At 41.0% G+C, this 21,681-nt stretch overlaps 1 protein-coding gene across 5 annotated transcripts in view; it reads left to right on the top strand.

The window, feature by feature from the left end:
• Nucleotides 1-332: 332 nt before the first annotated feature.
• Nucleotides 333-21,681, top strand: part of LOC109892546 (protocadherin alpha-C2-like) — a 65,994-nt gene continuing 44,645 nt past the window's right edge. The window contains exon 1 of one of the 5 annotated variants that reach the window (XM_031826437.1): nt 333-2,846. In XM_031826437.1, the coding sequence (XP_031682297.1) occupies nt 462-2,846 (2,385 nt within the window). In that variant the 5' untranslated portion in view covers nt 333-461. Of the gene's footprint in view, nt 2,847-7,555; nt 10,078-10,777; nt 13,340-14,182; nt 16,681-17,175; nt 19,715-21,681 lie in introns of those variants that run through there. The other 4 variants (XM_031826441.1, XM_031826438.1, XM_031826440.1 and 1 more) reach the window with 4 other exon arrangements.

Below are 21,681 nucleotides of genomic sequence, written 5' to 3'. Positions count from 1 at the left end.
GTTCATAGCCACTAGACATTTATTTAGGACCTTAAAGTGAGAACGTCTCAAATATCAAGTTAATTGTGTTAGTGTACATTATAGCTTATAATTTCCCCCTTCATGCGAATTTACAATGATTTGTTGTGCAGAAATGCTTTTCTGTCTTCCCTTTCTAGTTTATGCCAGTTTTTGAGTTTACGGTTTTCTTGCATGTGTGCTCTTATGTCGGACCAGTTCTTATCCACACGGTGTCAGTGTCTACCAGCAAGACCAATTTACTCTTGAACTCCCCACCTAGGTCCTGGCACAATAGCAAAAATCCCACTCATTGCCGACTGTCAGTGAAATCTTAATGAGGTGGCGCACGGAGATATGAGGATTATGTTTCTCTTTCTTTAAAAAAATCCATTGCGTTACTTGGGTTCTCTTTGTTCTCTGTCACACTCTATGGATTACATTCTAAAAAGGATTATATAACAATGGCTGTACTCGAGAACCGTGAGTGGGGTTGGATTTTGAATATATTTTGGCTGTTGCTTTGTTTTCGGTGTTCTGTTTCTAGACAAATTACCTATTCCATTTCCGAGGAGGTAAAACCTGGGACATTTGTTGGGAATTTGGCTAAGGATTTAAATCTAAAAGTGATTGAACTGGAGGCACGAAGGATTCAGATTGAATCTGGATCATATAAGAAACATTTTGAGGTAAATTTGAAAACTGGCGTTCTCTTCGTTAGCGAAGCAATAGACCGAGAGAAGCTTTGTCCCAACAGCCTTGTTTGTACTGAAAGCTTGGAGGTTATTGTTAATAATCCTTTACGAATGTACAATGTTGAAGTAAATATACTAGACATAAACGACAACGCACCACAATTTCCTGTGAAATCACAGATTATTCGTATTTCTGAGCATACTTCACCTGGAGCAAGATTTCCTCTGTCTACAGCTGACGATATGGATGTAGGGAGCAACACTATTGACGCATATAAACTCTCCACAAATGCCTTTTTCATTCTAGACGTACATACTGAGGCTGATAGTGGTCCATCAGCAGAGTTAATTCTAAATCAAGCTTTAGACCGAGAGAAACAGCCTGCGATCAAGCTAACACTGACTGCTATTGATGGAGGAAAGCCTCCCAGATCAGGGAGCACAGAAATCATTGTCGACATACTCGATGCAAACGATAATGCGCCAGTGTTTCCCAAAGCCCTGTATAAGGCAAAAGTCTTAGAGACTGCGCCAATTGGCACTGCTTTTCTAAGGCTTAATGCAACAGACCTAGACGAAGGCTTGAACGGTGAAATAATGTATTTGTTCAGCAAACAAGGACAAAAGGGGGGTTATGGTACATTTGCAATCAATCAGAGCAATGGGGAAATGACAGTAGCGGGACCTTTAGATTATGAGGTGACCAGTGCGTATGAGATTCGTGTAGAAGCTCAGGACCGAGGCCACTCACCTCTGGCCTCACATTGCAAAGTGTTGGTAGAGGTAGTTGACGTAAACGATAATGCCCCGGACATCAAACTCTCCTCGCTTTTGGAGAGTGTGAGAGAGGACGCAAAGAAGGGTACGGCAATTGCGCTAATCACGATTATTGATAAGGATGGCGGTAAAAACGGGAATGTGCATTGTACCATATCTGGTGTCTCGCCGTTTCTATTGGAGTCATCTCAGGGTAAATACTACTCCGTGGTCCTTGGAGAAACGCTGGACAGGGAAATCAACTCTCAGTATAATGTCACAATCATAGCCAGAGATGAAGGGACCCCTCCTCTGTCGAGTACTAGCATTATTACTGTCCATGTTTCTGATGTCAATGACAATACACCACGCTTTCCGGAACCCACTGTTAACGTGTTCTTAAAAGAGAATAGTCCGGCAAGATCTGTGATATCTTCTGTGACTGCGCTGGATCCAGATTCAAAAGCAAACGCTCAGATAACATATAATTTACTAGAGCCCAGAAATAGGCCTACAGCTTCGCAGACACCTGTCAATGTGAATTATGCCACAGGTGAGATATATAGCATGCAGTCAGTGAACTATGAAGAAGTGAAAAAGTTCCAGTTCCAAGTTCAGGCCACAGATTCTGGTGTTCCTCCATTAAGCAGCAACGTCACTGTCAACGTTTTTATCCTTGATGAGAATGACAACAGTCCTGTGATTCTCCCGCCCTATTCTGACCACGGCTCGGTTAATTCTGAGAACATTCCTTATTCTGCTGAAGCGGGATACTTTGTGGCCAAGATCAGGGCTGTAGACGCCGACTCTGGTTATAATGCGCTGCTTTCTTATCACATCTCTGAACCAAAGGGGACCAATCTATTCAGAATAGGAACCAACAACGGAGAAATACGGACTAAGAGACGCATGAGTGACAATGACTTAAAATCTCACCCGTTGGTCATTCTGGTGTCTGATAATGGAGAACCATCCCTGTCTGCGACTGTGTCTATTGATGTTGTGGTCGTTGAAAGTACAGGTGACACACAGACAACTTTCAGACAACTGCCGGTAAAGGAGGAGAGTTTCTCAGATTTAAATCTGTATCTGCTCGTCGCCATTGTGTCAGTATCAGTGATATTTCTACTGAGCCTCATCAGTTTAATAGTTGTAAAATGCCACAGGACAGACAGCAGTTTCAGCAGGTGCAGCGCCCCAATGATCACCACCCACCCTGACGGGAGCTGGTCTTACTCCAAATCTACTCAACAGTATGACGTATGTTTCAGCTCTGACACTTTGAAGAGTGACGTAGTAGTTTTCCCCACGCCGTTTCCACCTGCTGATGGCGAGCTGATCAGTATTAATGGAGGGGACACTTTGCAAAGGACACAGACGCTTCCCCACACAGATATGGTATGCCGGTAACTTTATTATGTCTAATTCTATATTAGCCTATTGTTCATTTTTCTACTAATGTTGTTTTGAAACAGTTTAAATTCCATTTCGATAGACAATGTGGTTGTTGTGTTGTGGTTGTCTGTCTTTGTATGTTCCACTTAATTTGTACATTAGAGGGCACTCTATGTCGGGTCATGGGTTACTGGTAACTTGTAGGCTATATATGCAGACAGGTGACCAGAGAGTATGGATGTAGGCATGGAGAGTATACTACCGTGCTCATATTTTACGCGTTGGAGCTATGGATTGCGTTTACGGTAGTTTGCCTGTAAGGATTAATGGTATGTTATAGCTATACTGCTAATTATTGGGCAATGATCCAACCCAAGATACCATTTTGGAAAGTGGTTTGTTTTGCACGTGTATATTAACTTTTGCAATCCCACCTGTGCCAGAGTGGCTATCAGGAACAATTGACTTCCGAGAAATTAGTCCCTTTTCGGTAGTGTAACTTGGTGAAAAAAAAGGTTTATTTCAGATATTATTAACATTTTGGTATAAATACCACATGGTCAACTTCATAAAAACACGTTTTCCCGCCTCAAGAGGTCAAAAAAAAGAAGGAAAAAATACTATAGTAAGTGCCTACTAAGTGCCAAATGAAGTAACAGGGTTGGCGATTTCAACTTACATCAGCCATACATCCCCTTGTGACAGGGGGAATGGAAGGTTGCTGTGTAGAACAGGGAGGGGCAATTAAATGCAAGCTTCACAAAAATATGTAAATTGTTGAAACATTTCTAGCTTGTCTAGCTGTGGGTGACAGGCTTGACGTGTTAAGCTTGACCGCTCCGTTTCCCACCACAAAACATCAGAAAATTGCCAAAAATAGTAGAATCAGCTCACCTGCTTTTACGCTAGGATTTTACTATTAGATGTTCAATATTTATTTTGAACATATTATTTAACCCTCATACTGGCGACTGGGGTCATTTTAACCTCAGAGGAATATTTGTTATCATAGCCCAAAGGTGGTTTATTAAATTCTTCAAAATCTTCATGACTTTGTGAATCAACTCTTTCTTAATAAATTAAATCACTGTTTAGTGTTTCTGTATCAATATGGACATTTTTTATTAAGTCATTTGCGGTCATTTTGACCCCAGCCAAAAACGACTAATTCCGTTTGTAGTAATTTGTTGGATGGATCTTTATTTGAATCCAGGTTTCTCTGGAGACATAATATCAATCATCAGAGGGTGGAGGGGGACCTGTATCAGTGATTTTGACCAGACAGACAGATGACCTGCAGAGATATAGCTCCCCATGTATTTGCCTATGATTGTACTTTTTATACCACGTATCATATGACTGTGTGCAAAACCAAAATTACCTTATTTTCGTGCATATGAGTCTGCCAATGGTATAAATATTTTATAAATCTGCAACACAGAACTCAGGTACTCTCTGAATCTTCACAGAAAGCTGTATGGGGCTGCAGTTAGCTTAATGGCTAAGAGCATTGGGCCAGTTACTGAAAGGTTGCTGGTTTGAATCCCAGAGCCGACTAGGTGAATAATCTATCAATGTGCACTTGAGCAAGGCACTTAACCTTAATGTCTCCTTGTAGTCACTCTGCAAAAGAGTGTCTACTAAAATGTATGGGTGTATTCCCTGAAAATGTGTTATTCTATGGCTAATCTAAAAAATGATTGAATCCAGGTTTCTCTGGAGACATAATATGAAGTTATACCCATCCTCAGAGGGTGGAGGGGGACCTGCATCATGGATTTGACCAGACAGACAGATCATCTGCTGAGATGGAGCACCTTATGTACTCGCCTTGGTTATAACTGGTTAGAACTAGGTATGACCGTGTACAAAATTACCTTACATATATGCTAAGTTGCAGTCAAAACAGCTCATTAAAGTCTGTCAGTGGGATGAATACTTAGTATTACTGTAATGCAGAAACCAGCTACCTTCTAAATGTACACATAGTGCTGTATTGGTATGTATTCTACATAAGTAGTTATTCTACGATAAATGATATATACTGTGCCTTCGGAAGGTATTCAGACCCCTTGACTTTTTCCACATTTTGTTAGGTTACCGCCTTATTCTAAAATCTTTTTTCCCCTCAGCAATCTACACACAATACCACATAATGACGAAGCAAATAGAAATGTTTGCTAATTTATAAAAAATATTAAAACTGAAATATTACATTTACATAAGTATTCAGAGCCTTTACTCAGTACTTTTTTGAAACACCTTTGGCAGCAACTACAGCCTGGAATCTTCTTGTGTATGACGCTACAAGCTTGGCACACCTGTATTTGGGGAGTTTCTCACATTCTTCTCTTCTCAAGTTCTGTCAGGTTGGATGGGGAGCATCGCTGCACAGCTATTTTCAGGTCTCTCCAGATATGTTTGATCGGGTTCAAGTCCGGGCTTTGGCTGGGTCACTCAAGGACATTCAGAGACATTTGCCCCGAAGCCACTCCTGCAATGTCTTGGCGTTGTGCTTAGGGTCGTTGTCTTGTTGGAAGGTGAACATCCGCCCCAGTCTGAGGTCCTGAGCGATCTGGAGCAGGTTTTCATCAAGTATCTCTCTGTACTTTGCTCCATTGCTCTTTGCCTCAATCCTGACTAGTCTCCCAGTCCCTGCCGCTGAAAAACATCCCCACAGCATGATGCTGCCACAACCATGCTTCACCGTAGGGATGGTGGCAGGTTGCCGTCAGACGTGAAGCTTGGCATTCATGCCAAATAGTTAAATCTTGGCTTTATCAGTCCAGATAATCTTGTTTCTCCTGGTCTGAGAGTCTTTAGGTGCCTTTTGGCAAACTCCAAGCAGGCTGTCATGCATGTGCCTTTTACTGAGGAGTGGCTTCCGTCTGACCAATACCATAAAGGTCTAATTGGTGGAGTTCTGCAGAGATGTCCTTCTGGAAGGTTCTCCCATCTCCACAGAGGAAATCTGGAGCTCTGTCAGAGTGACTATTGGGTTCTTGATCACCTCCCTGACCCTTCTCCCCCGATTGCTAATTTTGGCCAGGCGGCAAGCTCTAGGAAGTGTCTTTGTGGTTCCAAACTTGTTCCATTTAAGAATGATGGAGACCACTGTGTTCTTGGGGACAGTAAATGCTGCAGAAATGTTTTGGTACCCTTCCCCAGATCTGTGCCCCGATACAATCCAGTCTCGGAGCTCTACGGACAATTCCTTTGACCTTGGCTTGGTTTTTGCTCTGACGTGCGCTGTCAACTGTGGGACCTTATATAGACAGGCGTGTGCCTTTCTAAATCATGTCCAATCAATTGAATTTTCCACAGGTGAATTCCAATCAAGTTGTAGAAACATCTTATGGAGGGTCAATGGAAATAGGATGCACATGTTTCTGAATACGTATGTAAATAAGGTATTTCTGTTTTTTGTTTTGAATACATTTGCAAAAATGTCTAAAAACCTGTTTTCGCTTTGTCATTATGGGGTATTGTGCGTAGATTGATGAGGAAATGTTTTATTTAATCAATTTTAGAATAAGGCTGTAACGTAACAAAATGTGGAAAAGTCAAGGGGTCTGAATACTTTCTGAGGCACTGTGAATATCAGTGTTCCTTCAATATCCTACAATATTATATATGTGGAACTTATGGCATTTGGGTTGCTATAACATTTGGTTTGAAGTGACTTTGAGTATTTGGGGATTATTTTTTAAGCGTCCTGCCTTAGGCCCTACCACTCCTATTGTTTTGCTAGCAGCAATGGTAATGCTTGCTGTGGGGTAAGTAAATAAAGAAAACTAAACCATATTTCTGGTCATTGCCTCTCAGAATCAATGAATTAATCACTTTTTGTCAATAAAATTAAGTGTATTTCACATTTTTGTGTACCACCCCTTTAAATGTCAGTCATTTTTACCACATGAATTAGTATTTACTTAAAAATTCTAAAAGCTAAGTGATACTACAATCAAATGATGGTCAATCAGCTTTTTAGTACATATATGGATTTTATTGTACTTTGGAATAAAGCTGCACTTTATGAAACATTTATATTTTTGTGTTGCAAAATATGCAAATTAACTGTAATTTTGCTAAAATATCTGTCTGTTTTGGTTATTGTTGATTTATTTCTGATAACTGTATTTACACATCTAAATTGGTTTAGAAAAAAATGAAGTTTATATTTGACTGATTGCTGCTTTTTAAAATGTGTTTCTTCTTGGGGTCAAAATGACCCCAGTTGGTATTCCATGTATGTAAAATATGTTGATAGTGTGAAGGTTAAAAAATTATAGTTTCACCATTTTAAAATACGAGTTCAGTTCACGTAACAGGGTTGACCTTAAAATAAGAGACAGGTTTATTTCTCCTTAAACTGAATCACTAATCACATGAAATAAATAATTATCTACAGAAATGACTTTGTCAAAGCAACAAGATAACCAATGCTTTACAATGATGGTGAAAATGACTTTTAGGGCTTAAGTGATTTCAAATATTCCTAGAAGTCACAGAGGATATACAGAGGGACATAGAAAGACCCACAGGCTGTAACTATAATTTTCACATTGAAGTGTTTTTACATTTGTTCTGTTCAGCAATGGGTTACTATTATTGTGTTTCGACGCTGGGAGACGCTATTGACCACGATAGAAATGCACCTGATTTAGAAAGCCCGGGCTCCTCCTATCCTTTGCTACAAGATCTAGGCTAGCATAGTAGTGATGCTTTGTTTAAGAACACATTGGAATACCTTGCTGCACAGATAAATCGGCTGGGTGGAATGTCACGGATTTATCGCAGGCCTACCAATTTGATCAATTTGGGATTCATCTCGATTACAGTGTCAAGGAACTGAGCAGCGATGGATTTGTGTGACCGTATAATACATGTTTGGATACAGTGTTTTGTATTGCTTTGTTCATGGGGATTGTCTTCAGGACAGATCGTCTACATGGTCTCAGAGGAGGTGGATAAAGGCACAGTTGTTGGAAATATAGCCAAAGATCTCAATCTAAATGTGCAAGATTTGGAATCGAGAGGAGTTGAGATTGTAACTGGATCGAATAAGAGGTATTTTGACGTAAACCGGAAGACTGGGCTTCTGTATGTCAATGAAATAATCGACAGGGAGATGCTGTGTCAGAATTCAGTCAAGTGTTTTGTAAACGTTGAAGCCATTTTGAAAGGTCCAACACATCTCCACCGCATAGAAATCAATATTTTAGACATAAACGACAATGCACCATCATTCCGAGAGACAGTTCATATTTTTAATATTACTGAGTATGCCTCTCCAGGAGAGAGATTTTCTCTGCCTGAAGCCCAGGACATGGATGTTGGCAGTAACTTGGTGAAAGCCTACAAGCTGAGCCCAAATGAACACTTCTCTCTGGATGTACAGAGCGGTGGAGAGCAGGTGTCTGCTGAGTTGGTGCTACAGAAAGCTTTAGACCGAGAGAAACAGGCTGTTATCAAGCTTGTGCTGACTGCCATTGATGGAGGAAAACCACCTAGATCCGGAACATTACAGATTATTGTTAACATTATTGATGTAAACGATAATTCCCCATCTTTCAGCAAACAACTCTACAAAGTTCAGATTCCTGAGAATGTCCCAAGTGGAACGACAATTCTTATTTTAAATGCGACTGATTTTGATGAGGGTGTAAACGGAGATATAATGTATTTCTTAACGGCAAAGGGAGATGCAAAACATGCTGAAATATTCTCCATTCATCCGCAGTCGGGAGTTATCACCTCTAAAGGCAAAATAGATTACGAGGAAAGTACAGCATTTGAGATCCGTGTACAGGCTAAGGACAGAGGCGTCCCTCCTCGAAGCACGCAGTGTAAAGTCTTAGTTGAAGTGCTTGATGAGAATGACAATGCCCCTGAGATAGCTGTAACATCACACATGGGCGCAGTGAAAGAGGACTCTCCAATTGGCACTGTTGTCGCATCTATACATTCATTAGATAAAGATGGAGGTAAAAATGGACGTGTTTTGTGTGCCATAGTCGGAGAAGTTCCCTTTAAACTTATCTCTACTTATAAGAACTATTATTCTGTAGTAGTGGGCGGACCTCTGGACAGAGAGAGCGCATCGCAGTGCAATGTCACCATCATTGCTAAAGATGAGGGAACACCTCCTCGCTCCAGTACCAGTGTTATAACAGTAGACATCTCTGATGTGAATGACAACCCACCTCACTTTTCAGAACTAACAATAAACATGTTTCTAAAGGAGAATGGTCCTGTGAGAGATTTAATTGCAAGCTTGACTGCAATTGACCCCGACGTCAATGGCAATGCTCAAGTTACATATTCAATGCCAGAAACTAGCAACAACCTTCCAATGTCTACGATGATAAACATCAACTCTTTAACTGGTGAGATATATAGCATGCAGTCTTTTAACTATGAAGAAGTAAAACAGTTCCAGTTCCAAGTTCAGGCCACAGATTCTGGTGTTCCTCCACTAAGCAGCAACGTCACTGTCAACGTTTTTATCCTTGATGAGAATGACAACAGTCCTGTGATTCTCCCGCCCTATTCTGACCACGGATCCGTTAATTCTGAGAACATTCCTTATTCTGCTGAAGCGGGATACTTTGTGGCCAAGATCAGGGCTGTAGACGCCGACTCTGGTTATAATGCTCTGCTTTCTTATCACATCTCTGAACCAAAGGGGACCAATCTATTCAGAATAGGAACCAACAGCGGAGAAATACGGACTAAGAGACGCATGAGTGACAATGACCTAAAAACTCACCCGTTGGTCATTCTGGTGTCTGATAATGGAGAACCTTCCCTGTCTGCGACTGTGTCTATTGATGTTGTGGTCGTTGAAAGTACAGATGACACACAGACAACTTTCAGACAACTGCCTGTAAAGGAGGAGAGTTTCTCAGATTTAAATCTGTATCTGCTCGTCGCCATTGTGTCAGTATCAGTGATATTTCTACTGAGCCTCATCAGTTTAATAGTTGTAAAATGCCACAGGACAGACGGCAGTTTCAGCAGGTACAGCGCCCCCATGATCACCACCCACCCTGACGGGAGCTGGTCTTACTCCAAATCTACTCAGCAGTATGACGTGGTCTTTAGCTCTGACACACTGAAGAGTGACGTAGTAGTTTTCCCCACGCCGTTTCCAGCTGCTGATGATGAGTTGATCAGTATCAATGGAGGAGACACTTTTCAAAGAACAAGAACGCTTCCGAGCTCAGAGAAGGTAAGGAGAACTGTTCAATGTATGGGATGTTTTTGTCACGTCTTGATTTATTTTATTAGCATTACTATCTTGTGTGTGCACATTATATTTTTCCAATTCCCGAGATTTATTGTAATTTACATAGACAATTCCAATTGTATGGGTACGGGTTAGGATAGGTATTTTTTTAAATTTTAATTCTCCTCTAAATTGATGCAGAATGTAGCGTTACAATTCAGCACCAGGGACAGCAACATATGGCTTCTTGCTTTGATTTGTGTCAGTCTAATTCTTGCTCACCTTTTCTCAATTAGTTTGCAGGAAAGTTGTTTCATATTCTCCCCTATTAGATAATCTTTTGGATCTGTCAAATTAGTGTAGTTTTTAATGGTTTATGGTTTACGCAGTAACTGGTAAAGTTATTTAAATGTATATGCACACCACAGAATATTTAGCCATTGAGTTCGACTACTGGTCATCAGCTGTTTGTCAGATTTAGGGCTAAGCAATAAATTACATTTGAGAGGATCATGCAAAGCGTTGTTCATTGGATGGCCTTTTTTTTATATGAACTCTTCTGATAGATACCAACATCTTGAATAACTAAAGCAGTCACATCTGTATTCATTTTAAGAGCAGAGTAAAAGCACTTGGTGTCGCTGTAGACCGTGATTATTCAGTTGATAACTATATGGGGCTTCTCCTTCCTCTCCTCACTTCCACTGATGAGGCAGGTAAAGTCAAGCGAGTTGTTGAGACGAGAACGCACTCGAGATAGGCCTGTGTGTAGACACAACCGTTGTATACTAATAGAGAGATTGTTTTTACATAAAAACGTTGCTTAGCAATATTAGAAATCTATCATAAACAACTCACAGAAGAATCAGAAGGTCTGTGTATAAGGATGGACCATTCCGTGCATTGTGGATATTTTTGGATTCGGATTGTGCTGTTTCTTTGCTTATGGGATATATCTTCCGGTCAGGTTTTCTATTCTGTTTTAGAGGAGGTGAACAAGGGAACCGTTGTTGGGAATATAGCCAAGGATCTCAATCTCAACGTTCAGGAACTGGAGTCACGTATGTTTCAGATTGTATCCGGATCCAACAAGAAGTATTTTGATGTAAATCTAAGAACTGGTGTTCTGTTCGTGAATGAGATAATCGACCGTGAGGAGCTTTGTGAGACCAATGTGAAGTGTTCTTTGAATGTGCAGGCCATTGCGCACAATCCTTTATATGTTTTTCGTGTTGAAATAGAGATTTTGGATACAAATGACAATGTACCTTGTTTCATGGAAAATTCTCTGACATTAAATATTTCTGAAAACGCTGTTGCGGGAGAGCGATTTCTTCTGCCAGTGGCTGAGGATGCCGATGGGGGCAGTAACTCTATGAAAACCTACAAGCTAAGTCCAAATGAACATTTTTATTTGGATGTACAGAGCGGTGGAGAGCAGAGTTTGTCTGCAGAGTTAGTGTTGCAGAAGGCTGTAGACCGAGAGAAACAGGCTGTGATGAAGCTCATACTAACTGCTGTTGATGGAGGAAAACCTCCCAGATCTGGGACATTACAGATCACTGTACACGTATTCGATACTAATGACAATACTCCAATTTTCAGCAAACCTCTTTACAAAGTGAAAGTTGAGGAGAACGTTTCAAATGGAACCAAAATATTAACTCTCACCGCATCAGACTTGGATGAGGGTATCAACAGTGACATTCTTTACTATTTTGTTGGTAACAGGAATGCAAAAGGGTCTAGTATATTTGCTATTGACCCATATACTGGGGATGTATCAGTGAAAGGTAATATCGATTATGAAGAAAACGTTGGGATTGAGTTGCGAGTCCAGGCATCAGACCAAGGCCAACCTCCAAAAACGACACATTGTAAAGTGTTGGTGGAAGTAGTCGATATAAATGACAATGCTCCAGAGATAGCAATAACATCACTCATGAGCACAGTAAGAGAGGATGCCAAGTCTGGCGCTGCTGTTGCTTTAGTCATGCTCTCAGATAAAGATGGGGGTAAAAATGGAATTGTAAATTGTCAGTTAAGTGATACTGTTCCTTTCAAACTGCAGTTTTCTTATAAAAATCACTACTCTTTAGTTGTGGACGGGCCTCTGGACAGAGAGAAATGTACTCAGTACAACATCAGTATTATTGCTATGGACGAGGGGACCCCACCTCTCTCCAGCACCAGTGTTGTTACTGTATACATTTCTGATATGAATGACAACCCACCCCGTTTTCCAGAACATCTTATTGACATGTTTCTAAAGGAGAATAGTCCAGTGGGTGGTCTGATAGTTAGTGTAAGTGCGTATGATCCAGATGAAATGGAAAACGCGCATGTATTATATTCTCTATCGGAAAGTAAAAGGGATAATATATCGCCCTCGTCAATTGTCAACATAAACTCTCTAACTGGTGAAATATTCAGCTTACAGTCTTTTAACTATGAAGAAGTAAAACAGTTCCAGTTCCAAGTCCAGGCCACAGATTCTGGTGTTCCTCCACTAAGCAGCAACGTCACTGTCAACGTTTTTATCCTTGATGAGAATGACAACAGTCCTGTGATTCTCCCGCCCTATTCTGACCACGGATCCGTTAATTCTGAGAACATTCCTTATTCTGCTGAAGCGGGATACTTTGTGGCCAAGATCAGGGCTGTAGACGCCGACTCTGGTTATAATGCGCTGCTTTCTTATCACATCTCTGAACCAAAGGGGACCAATCTATTCAGAATAGGAACCAACAACGTGGAAATACGGACTAAGAGACGCATGAGTGACAATGACTTAAAATCTCACCCGTTGGTCATTCTGGTGTCTGATAATGGAGAACCTTCCCTGTCTGCGACTGTGTCTATTGATGTTGTGGTCGTTGAAAGTACAGATGACAAACAGACAACTTTCAGACAACTGCCGGTAAAGGAGGAGAGTTTCTCAGATTTAAATCTGTATCTGCTCGTCGCCATTGTGTCAGTATCAGTGATATTTCTACTGAGCCTCATCAGTTTAATAGTTGTAAAATGCCACAGGACAGACGGCAGTTTCAGCAGGTGCAGCGCCCCAATGATCACCACCCACCCTGACGGGAGCTGGTCTTACTCCAAATCTACTCAGCAGTTTGACGTGTGTTTTAGCTCTGACACACTGAAGAGTGACCTAGTCGTTTTTCCCACGCCGTTTCCACCTGCTGACGGTGAGCTGATCAGTATTAATGGAGGGGATACCTTCCAAAGGACACGGACGCTTCCCAACACTGAAAAGGTAAGAACATATTTTTATTTTACCAATATTCTAATGTTTCATTAAAGTTTTAGTGCAGAGCTCGTGAAATCTGCCGAGATTCCAGCATTGGTGATTTTAGCACCATGCTAGTGGACTGCGATGCCGCGACAGAAATCATCTCCATCAGTGGATTGGTGAATGACGAGCAGTATACACTGTTGTTCTTTCTTTAAATTCTTCATCTTTGAGGGGTTGTGTTAACGTCTCTCGACTTTCAATTAACCTTAAATTGTGACACCTTTCTCTTTTATAACTGGAATTAACGGGCACAAAATATTAAGCATCAGTTTTCTCATAGTCATTCTTCCACATTATTAAATTAAGAATTTGTATTTTTCTTTATCTTCTTTAGTGCTTCATTTTGTGAACTGCCTAAATGTTGTGACCCATCTCCTTTTGCAATGTATTCAACCATAAGGGTTATAACCTTCAGTTCTCTGTTTCTTTTTCAACTACTAATACCGATAGCGGAAGCCTGTATGATAACTATGTCAAGTGTTGTGCTATTGATTAGTCAAAGTGGTAGGTGGTCTCTAAATTATATAGAGTAAACCACAAGTGAAATAAGTTGGCGTACTATTAGCCTCTTCTTGTAATGAAGCAGAACTTTTTACTTAGACTATTAAACCGTTTTATTTCAGGCAAAGACATGATGCAGATGTAGGTCATGTGCTTATTTCTAATTGAGCGGTGTCATGTCCATTTAGTAAGAAAAACACAGGGTGTCGCTGTAGACCGTGGATATGAACCCATGATTTAATTAGTTTAGGGCCCCTCCTTCTGAGCCTATCAGTCAGTGTTGTGCAGGCTTTTGTCAGAATAACAGAGCCAGATTCCATTTGAAACGACACCTCTTTCGTGAGAGTATATTTCTAAAATATTTGCCTTATTATCTTCATGATTTTCTCATAGAATACGGAAAGTGTGGGATTCCCGTGGATTTAACGATGGGTCATTCCATGTATTGTGGAAATTGTTGGATTACGGTTGTGCAGCTTCTTTGTTTCTGGGAATTATCTTCCGGTCAGATTGTCTATTCTGTCTCAGAGGAGGTGAACAAGGGAACCGTTGTTGGGAATATAGCCAAGGACTTCAATCTCAATGTTCAAGAACTGGAGTCTCATATGTTTCAGATTGTATCCGGATCTAACAAGAAGTATTTTGATGTGAATTTAAAGACCGGTGCTCTGTTTGTGAAAGAAAGAATCGATCGAGAGGAGCTTTGTATGACCAGTCAAAAATGCTCTCTAAACTTGGAGGCCATTTCACAGAACCCTCTCAACATGTATCGTTTAGAGATCCAAGTATTAGATATAAATGATTACGCACCTTCATTTCGTACAAGTGATCATACATTAAATATCACAGAAGCTACCTCTCCAGGTGAAAGATATCCCCTACCAAGAGCTAATGATGCTGACATAGGCAGTAACTCTGTTAAAACCTACAAACTGAGCCCAAATGAGCACTTCTCTCTGGATGTACAGAGCGGTGAGAAAACGGTGTCTGCTGATTTAGTGCTTCAGAAAGCTTTAGACAGAGAGAAACAAGCGGTTATCGTGCTCCTTCTGACTGGTGTTGATGGAGGAAAACCTCCACGTTCCGGGACATTAAATATATTTATTAATGTGATAGATGTAAACGATAATAGCCCGACATTTAGCAAACATTTGTATAAAGTAAGTATATTTGAGAACCTCTCTGCTGGCACACCTATAATAACAATTAACGCAACTGATGTGGACTCAGGAGTATATGGGGAAATAATGTATTCTTTGATAGGCCATGGGGAGGAAAACGCACTGGACTTTTTTCAAATAAACCCAGTCACTGGTGAAATTACAGTTAAAGGAACAATTGATTACGAAGAGCATGCTGCGTTTGAGTTACAAGTACAGGCCAAAGACAGTAGTTCTAGTCCCCGTGCAACACACTGTAAAGTCCTGATAGAAGTGATGGATGTCAATGACAATTCCCCAGAAATATCAGTGACTTCAATGATGAATGCAGTCAGAGAAGATGCAAAATCAGGTACAGCTGTTGGTCTAATAACAGTGTCTGATAAAGACAGGGGTGTAAATGGAAAAGTACACTGTCAAATAGTAGGCTCTGTTCCATTCAAATTGAAATCCTCCTATAAAAACTATTACTCATTAGTAGTAGATGGATCTCTAGATAGAGAGAGTGGTTCCCAGTACAATGTGACCGTTACAGCTACAGATGAAGGCATCCCACCTCTCTCCAGTACCAGTGTCATTATTGTGTATGTCGCTGATGTGAATGACAACGCGCCTCGCTTTTCAGGACCAATAATGAATGTCTATCTGAAGGAGAATAGTCCCGTTGGAGGGCTTGTTGCCAGCTTGACTGCGCATGATCCTGATATGAATGAAAATGCTCAGATGTCTTATTCATTTTTAGAAGGCAATAATGCAATACCCTTGTCTACAATGATGAACATAAACTCCTTAACTGGTGAGATATATAGCATGCAGTCTTTTAACTATGAAGAAGTAAAACAGTTCGAGTTCCAAGTTCAGGCCACAGACTCTGGTGTTCCTCCACTAAGCAGCAACGTCACTGTCAACGTTTTTATCCTTGATGAGAATGACAACAGTCCTGTGATTCTCCCGCCCTATTCTGACCACGGCTCCGTTAATTCTGAGAACATTCCTTATTCTGCTGAAGCGGGATACTTTGTGGCCAAGATCAGGGCTGTAGACGCCGACTCTGGTTATAATGCGCTGCTTTCTTATCACATCTCTGAACCAAAGGGGACCAATCTATTCAGAATAGGAACCAACAACGGGGAAATACGGACTAAGAGACGCATGAGTGACAATGACTTAAAATTTCTCTCGTTTTTCATTCTGGTGTCTGATAATGGAGAACCTTCCCTGTCTGCGACTGTGTCTATTGATGTTGTGGTCGTTGAAAGTACAGGTGACATGCAGACAACTTTCAGACAACTGCCTGTAAAGGAGGAGAGTTTCTCAGATTTAAATCTGTATCTGCTCGTCGCCATTGTGTCAGTATCAGTGGTATTTCTACTGAGCCTCATCAGTTTAATAGTTGTAAAATGCCACAGGACAGACGGCAGTTTCAGCAGGTACAGCGCCCCCATGATCACCACCCACCCTGACGGGAGCTGGTCTTACTCCAAATCTACTCAGCAGTATGACGTGAGTTTTAGTTCTGACACACTGAAGAGTGACGTAGTAGTTTTCCCCACTCCGTTTCCACCTGCTGATGGTGAGCTGATCAGTATCAATGAAGGAGACACTTTTCAACGGACACGAACGCTTCCCAGTAGCGAGAAGGTAATTACCCTTCATTATAAAAGCATACTATGCACCATCTATTGACCAAAATGCTATTTGTATGTCGATAATATGTCTCTTGTTTTATATTATTAGTTTTGTTCAGGAAATCCTCATGTCTCAGCATGTTGTTGTTTCGTTCAATGTGCCTTTTGACAAGGTCATGTAGGGGTACCTTATGTTGTTGAATAGAGTTAGGCCTACCTTGTTGAACTTTTCTGCCTTCTGGATATTAATCACTTTGTTCAAACAATATTTTCATAATTTGGGGTTCATATGGTGTAAATGTTATGGTTAATTGTAGGTCAAAAAAGACAGCTCGTTTAAGAAGCACTTTTATTTTGACTTCAGCACCACTGGGGTGGACAGCGACATAACTGGGTCGCTGGTGGTTTTTAAAAACACTCGTTTCATGTCACACCGTGTCGCTGCAGACCATGAATATGAAGGTTGTTTCTCAGTCTGGTGCCCCTCCCTCTATGGCTTGTCCTGAGCTGGGAGGGATTTGTACAGGTCCAGGACACATCGCACTCTGTTTGTGTTTTATACAAGAAAGCATTCTCACTGCGTTTTGGGCGTTTTATGTCTAATGTTTTTATGGTAGATAACACTAGTTTCAGAATCTACTTATCGATGTTTGGCACAAACAACTGAACCTTGGATAACGATGGGCCTCTTTCTCCATGCATGTATTTTTATTCGAATTCTGCTTCTTCTTTGTTTCTGGAATTTATCATCCGGTCAGATTGTCTATTCTGTCTCAGAGGAGGTGAACAAGGGAACCGTTGTTGGGAATATAGCCAAGGACCTCAATCTCAATGTTCAGGAATTGGAGTCTCGTATGTTTCAGATTGTAGCCGGATCTAACCAGAAGTATTTTGATGTGAATGTTAAGACTGGTGCTCTGTTTGTGATTGAGAGAATCGATCGAGAAGACCTATGTGTGACGAGCAAGACTTGTGCCTTAAATTTAGAGGCCCTAGCACAAAACCCGCATAGTCTTTATCGGATCGAGATAGAGATTTTGGATACAAATGACAACGCGCCATTTTTCTCAGGTAATACACTTACAATGAATATTACAGAGATAGCTATTTTGGGAGACAAATTCCTCTTACCCATTGCAAAAGATCCAGATGTTGGTAGTAACTCGGTAAACAGCTACAAGCTGAGTCCAAATGAACACTTCTCTCTGGATGTACAGAGCGGTGGAGAGCAGAGTGTGTCTGCGGAATTAGTGCTAAAGAAAGCTTTAGACCGAGAGAAACAGGCTGTGATCCAGCTAACACTGACTGCTGTTGATGGAGGAAACCCTCCTCGATCAGGGACGTTACAGATTGTGGTAAACGTTATGGATATAAATGACAATAATCCAATTTTCAGCAAACCTCTTTACAAAGTGAAAGTGAATGAAAATTCGCCGGTAGGAAAAAAAGTAACTTCTCTTCTTGCTTCGGATATGGATGAAGGAGTAAATGGTGAAGTAATATATTCTCTAGTTGGATATGGGCCTGAAAACGAAGCTCTATTCTCTATCGTTCCAGAGACAGGGGTGATTGAGGTAAAGGGAGTGATTGACCATGAACAAAATGCTGCAATTGAGTTAAGAGTCCAAGCAAAAGACAAGGGTATTCCACCTAGGAGTACACGTTGTAAAGTCTTAGTTGAAGTTATTGATGAGAATGACAACACTCCAGAAATATCAGTGACGTCACTCATTGACACTGTTCGCGAGGATGTGAAAACAGGCACAGCTGTTGCCTTAGTCACAGTCAGTGACAAAGATGGGGGTAAGAATGGAGTAGTTCAGTGTAACATTGCAGGTTCTGGTCCTTTCAAGTTGCAGTCTTCATATAATAATTACTATTCTGTATTAGTTGATGGGCCACTAGACAGAGAACTTGTTTCAATGTACAATGTAACCATTGTTGCAACAGATGAAGGATCCCCACCTCTCTCCAGCACTCGAGTTATTAGTGTGCACATTTCTGATGTGAATGACAATGCGCCTCGCTTTTCAGAGACCGTAATGGTGAATTTAAAAGAAAACAGCCCAGTGGGAGGGCTTATTGCCAGCTTGACTGCGCATGATCCAGATATAAATGAAAATGCTCAGATGTCTTATTCATTTTTAGAAGGCAATTATGCAATACCCTTGTCTACAATGATAAACATCAACTCCTTAACTGGTGAGATATATAGCATGCAGTCTTTTAACTATGAAGAAGTAAAAAAGTTACAATTTCAAGTTCAGGCCACAGATTCTGGTGTTCGTCCATTAAGCAGCAACGTCACTGTCAACGTTTTTATCCTTGACGAGAATGACAACAGTCCTGTGATTCTCCCGCCCTATTCTGACCACGGCTCCGTTAATTCTGAGAACATTCCTTATTCTGCTGAAGCGGGATACTTTGTGGCCAAGATCAGGGCTGTAGACGCCGACTCTGGTTATAATGCGCTGCTTTCTTATCACATCTCTGAACCAAAGGGGACCAATCTATTCAGAATAGGAACCAACAACGGAGAAATACGGACTAAGAGACGCATGAGTGACAATGACCTAAAAACTCACCCGTTGGTAATTCTGGTGTCTGATAATGGAGAACCTTCCCTGTCTGCGACTGTGTCTATTGATGTTGTGGCCGTTGAAAGTACAGATGACAAACAGATAACTTTCAGACAACTTCCTGTAAAGGAGGAGAGTTTCTCAGATTTAAATCTGTATCTGCTCGTCGCCATTGTGTCAGTATCAGTGATATTTCTACTGAGCCTCATCAGTTTAATTGTTGTAAAATGCCACAGGACAGACGGCAGTTTCAGCAGGTGCAGCGCCCCAATGATCACCACCCACCCTGACGGGAGCTGGTCTTACTCCAAATCTACTCAGCAGTATGACGTGTGTTTCAGCTCTGACACACTGAAGAGTGATGTAGTAGTTTTCCCCACGCAGTTTCCACCTGTTGATGGTGAGCTGATCAGTATTAGTGGAGGAGACACTTTTCAAAGGACACGAACACTTTCCAACACAGAGAAGGTAAGGATCACTTTTTCTAAGGATTTTGCTTTGTAATTGCTTTTTTAAAATTGACATTATTGTCTTATGTGCACATTATATTTTTTCAAATTCCCGAAAAACTTGGGGAAGTTCCCTTCTAACTTGACAAATTTAATGGGTACGGTATAGTTTGGGTAAAATTTTGCTCCAAATTGATGCAGCATGCAGCTTTTTAATTCAACACCATGGACAGCGACCTGTGGCTACTTTGGTTAGTCAGTCTCATTCTTGCTCACTTTTTCTAGATACAACTGCAGCAAAGTTGTGTCGTATTGTCCTCTAACAGATGAAGGTATGAACCTGTCAGAATATTGTAGTTTTTCGTTGTTTCATGTAAATTCTTTGTTTGTTTCTTTAGGCGTTCCTTATGTTATTTCAGCCCAGCCTCACATCCAATTCGCGCATATATGTACAAAATGTATTTCAGCAGATTTCGTGCGTTTTTGTGCATTTTTGTGTGGTTCAATTCGTTCGAAAATACACGAATATATGTGCTACTTAATTCGTGCGAAAAGACACGAATTTAACAAGCCTTTGCAAAAACCATATACGCGACTATACCTTACCCTAACCTTAACCCTAACCTTAACCATTCTACTAACTATACCTAACCCTAACTCCAACTGGACCTAACCCTAACCCCTGCCCTACGGACGGCCTACGCGCATATGTGTGGAGTGCACCCCCTCCCTTCCCCCCTCCGGTTTCCAAGTGTCAGAGATGGAAGTGGATCAACCGACAAAACTAGAAACCAAACTCCTAGGTTGCACTATGCTTTCCACATCCGTTGACAAGCGGACCTAGACATCATGACCACACCACTCGATATGGACACATGGCAACCAACCGAGGACCAAACCTGCATAAGGTGCGCAACTCAAGGGATTTTGCCTGATCCTACATCGAGTTTAAGAACAAAAATTAAATATAAACTACTATTTGTGTCTTTTCGCACGAATTAAGAAGCACATAAATTCGTGTCTTTTCTCACGAATTAAGCCACAAAAACGCATTTTGTACAAATATGCACGAATTGATTGTGAGACTGTGTTGGGTATTTACAGTTGAAATCGGAAGTTTACATACACCTTAGCCATATACATTTAAACGCAGTTTTTCACAATTCCTGACATTTAATCCTAGTAAAAATTCTCTGTTTTAGGTCACCACTTTATTTTAAGAATGTGAAATGACAGAATAATAGTTGAGAGAATGATTTATTTCAGCTTTTATTTCTTTCCTCACATTCCCAGTGGGTCAGATGTTTACAAACACTCAATTAGTATTTGGTAGCATTGCCTTTAAATTGTTTAACTTGAGTCAAACGTGTTCACACACGCGTTTTCTGTCCTGCCCACAAATGTTCTATAGGGTCGAGGTCAGGGCTGTGTGATGGGCACTCCAATACCTTGAATTTCTTGTCCTTAAGCCATTTTGCCACAACTTTGGAAGTATGTTTGGGGTCATGGACCATTTGGAAGAGTCATTTGCGACCAAGCTTTAACTTCCTGACTGATGTCTGGAGAAGTTGTTTTAATACATCCCACGTAATTTTCCTGCCTCATGATGCCATCTAGTTTGTGAAGTGCACCAGTCCCTCCTGCAGCACAGCAGCAGCACAGCACCCCCACAACATAATGCTACCACCCCTGTGCGTCATGGTTGGGATGGTGTTCTTTGGCTTGCAAGCCTCCCCATTTTTCCTCCAAACATAACGATGTTCATTATGGCCAAGCAGTTCTATTTTTGTTTCATCAGACCAGAGAACATTTCTCCAAAAAATACGATCTTTGTTCCCATGTGCAGTTGCAAACCGTAGTCTGGCTTTTTTATGGCGGTTTTGGAGCAGTGGCTTCTTCCTTGCTGAGTGGCTTTTCAGGTTTTGTCGATATAGAACTCGTTTTACTGTGGATATAGATGCTTTTGTACCTGTTTCCTCCAGCATC

This window comes from Oncorhynchus kisutch, linkage group LG6 (assembly GCF_002021735.2).
Source record: "Oncorhynchus kisutch isolate 150728-3 linkage group LG6, Okis_V2, whole genome shotgun sequence".
NCBI classification, from domain to species: Eukaryota; Metazoa; Chordata; class Actinopteri; order Salmoniformes; family Salmonidae; genus Oncorhynchus; species Oncorhynchus kisutch.
The sequence above is the reverse complement of the archived record's forward strand: the minus strand, read 5'-3'. Positions and strand labels throughout refer to the sequence as shown.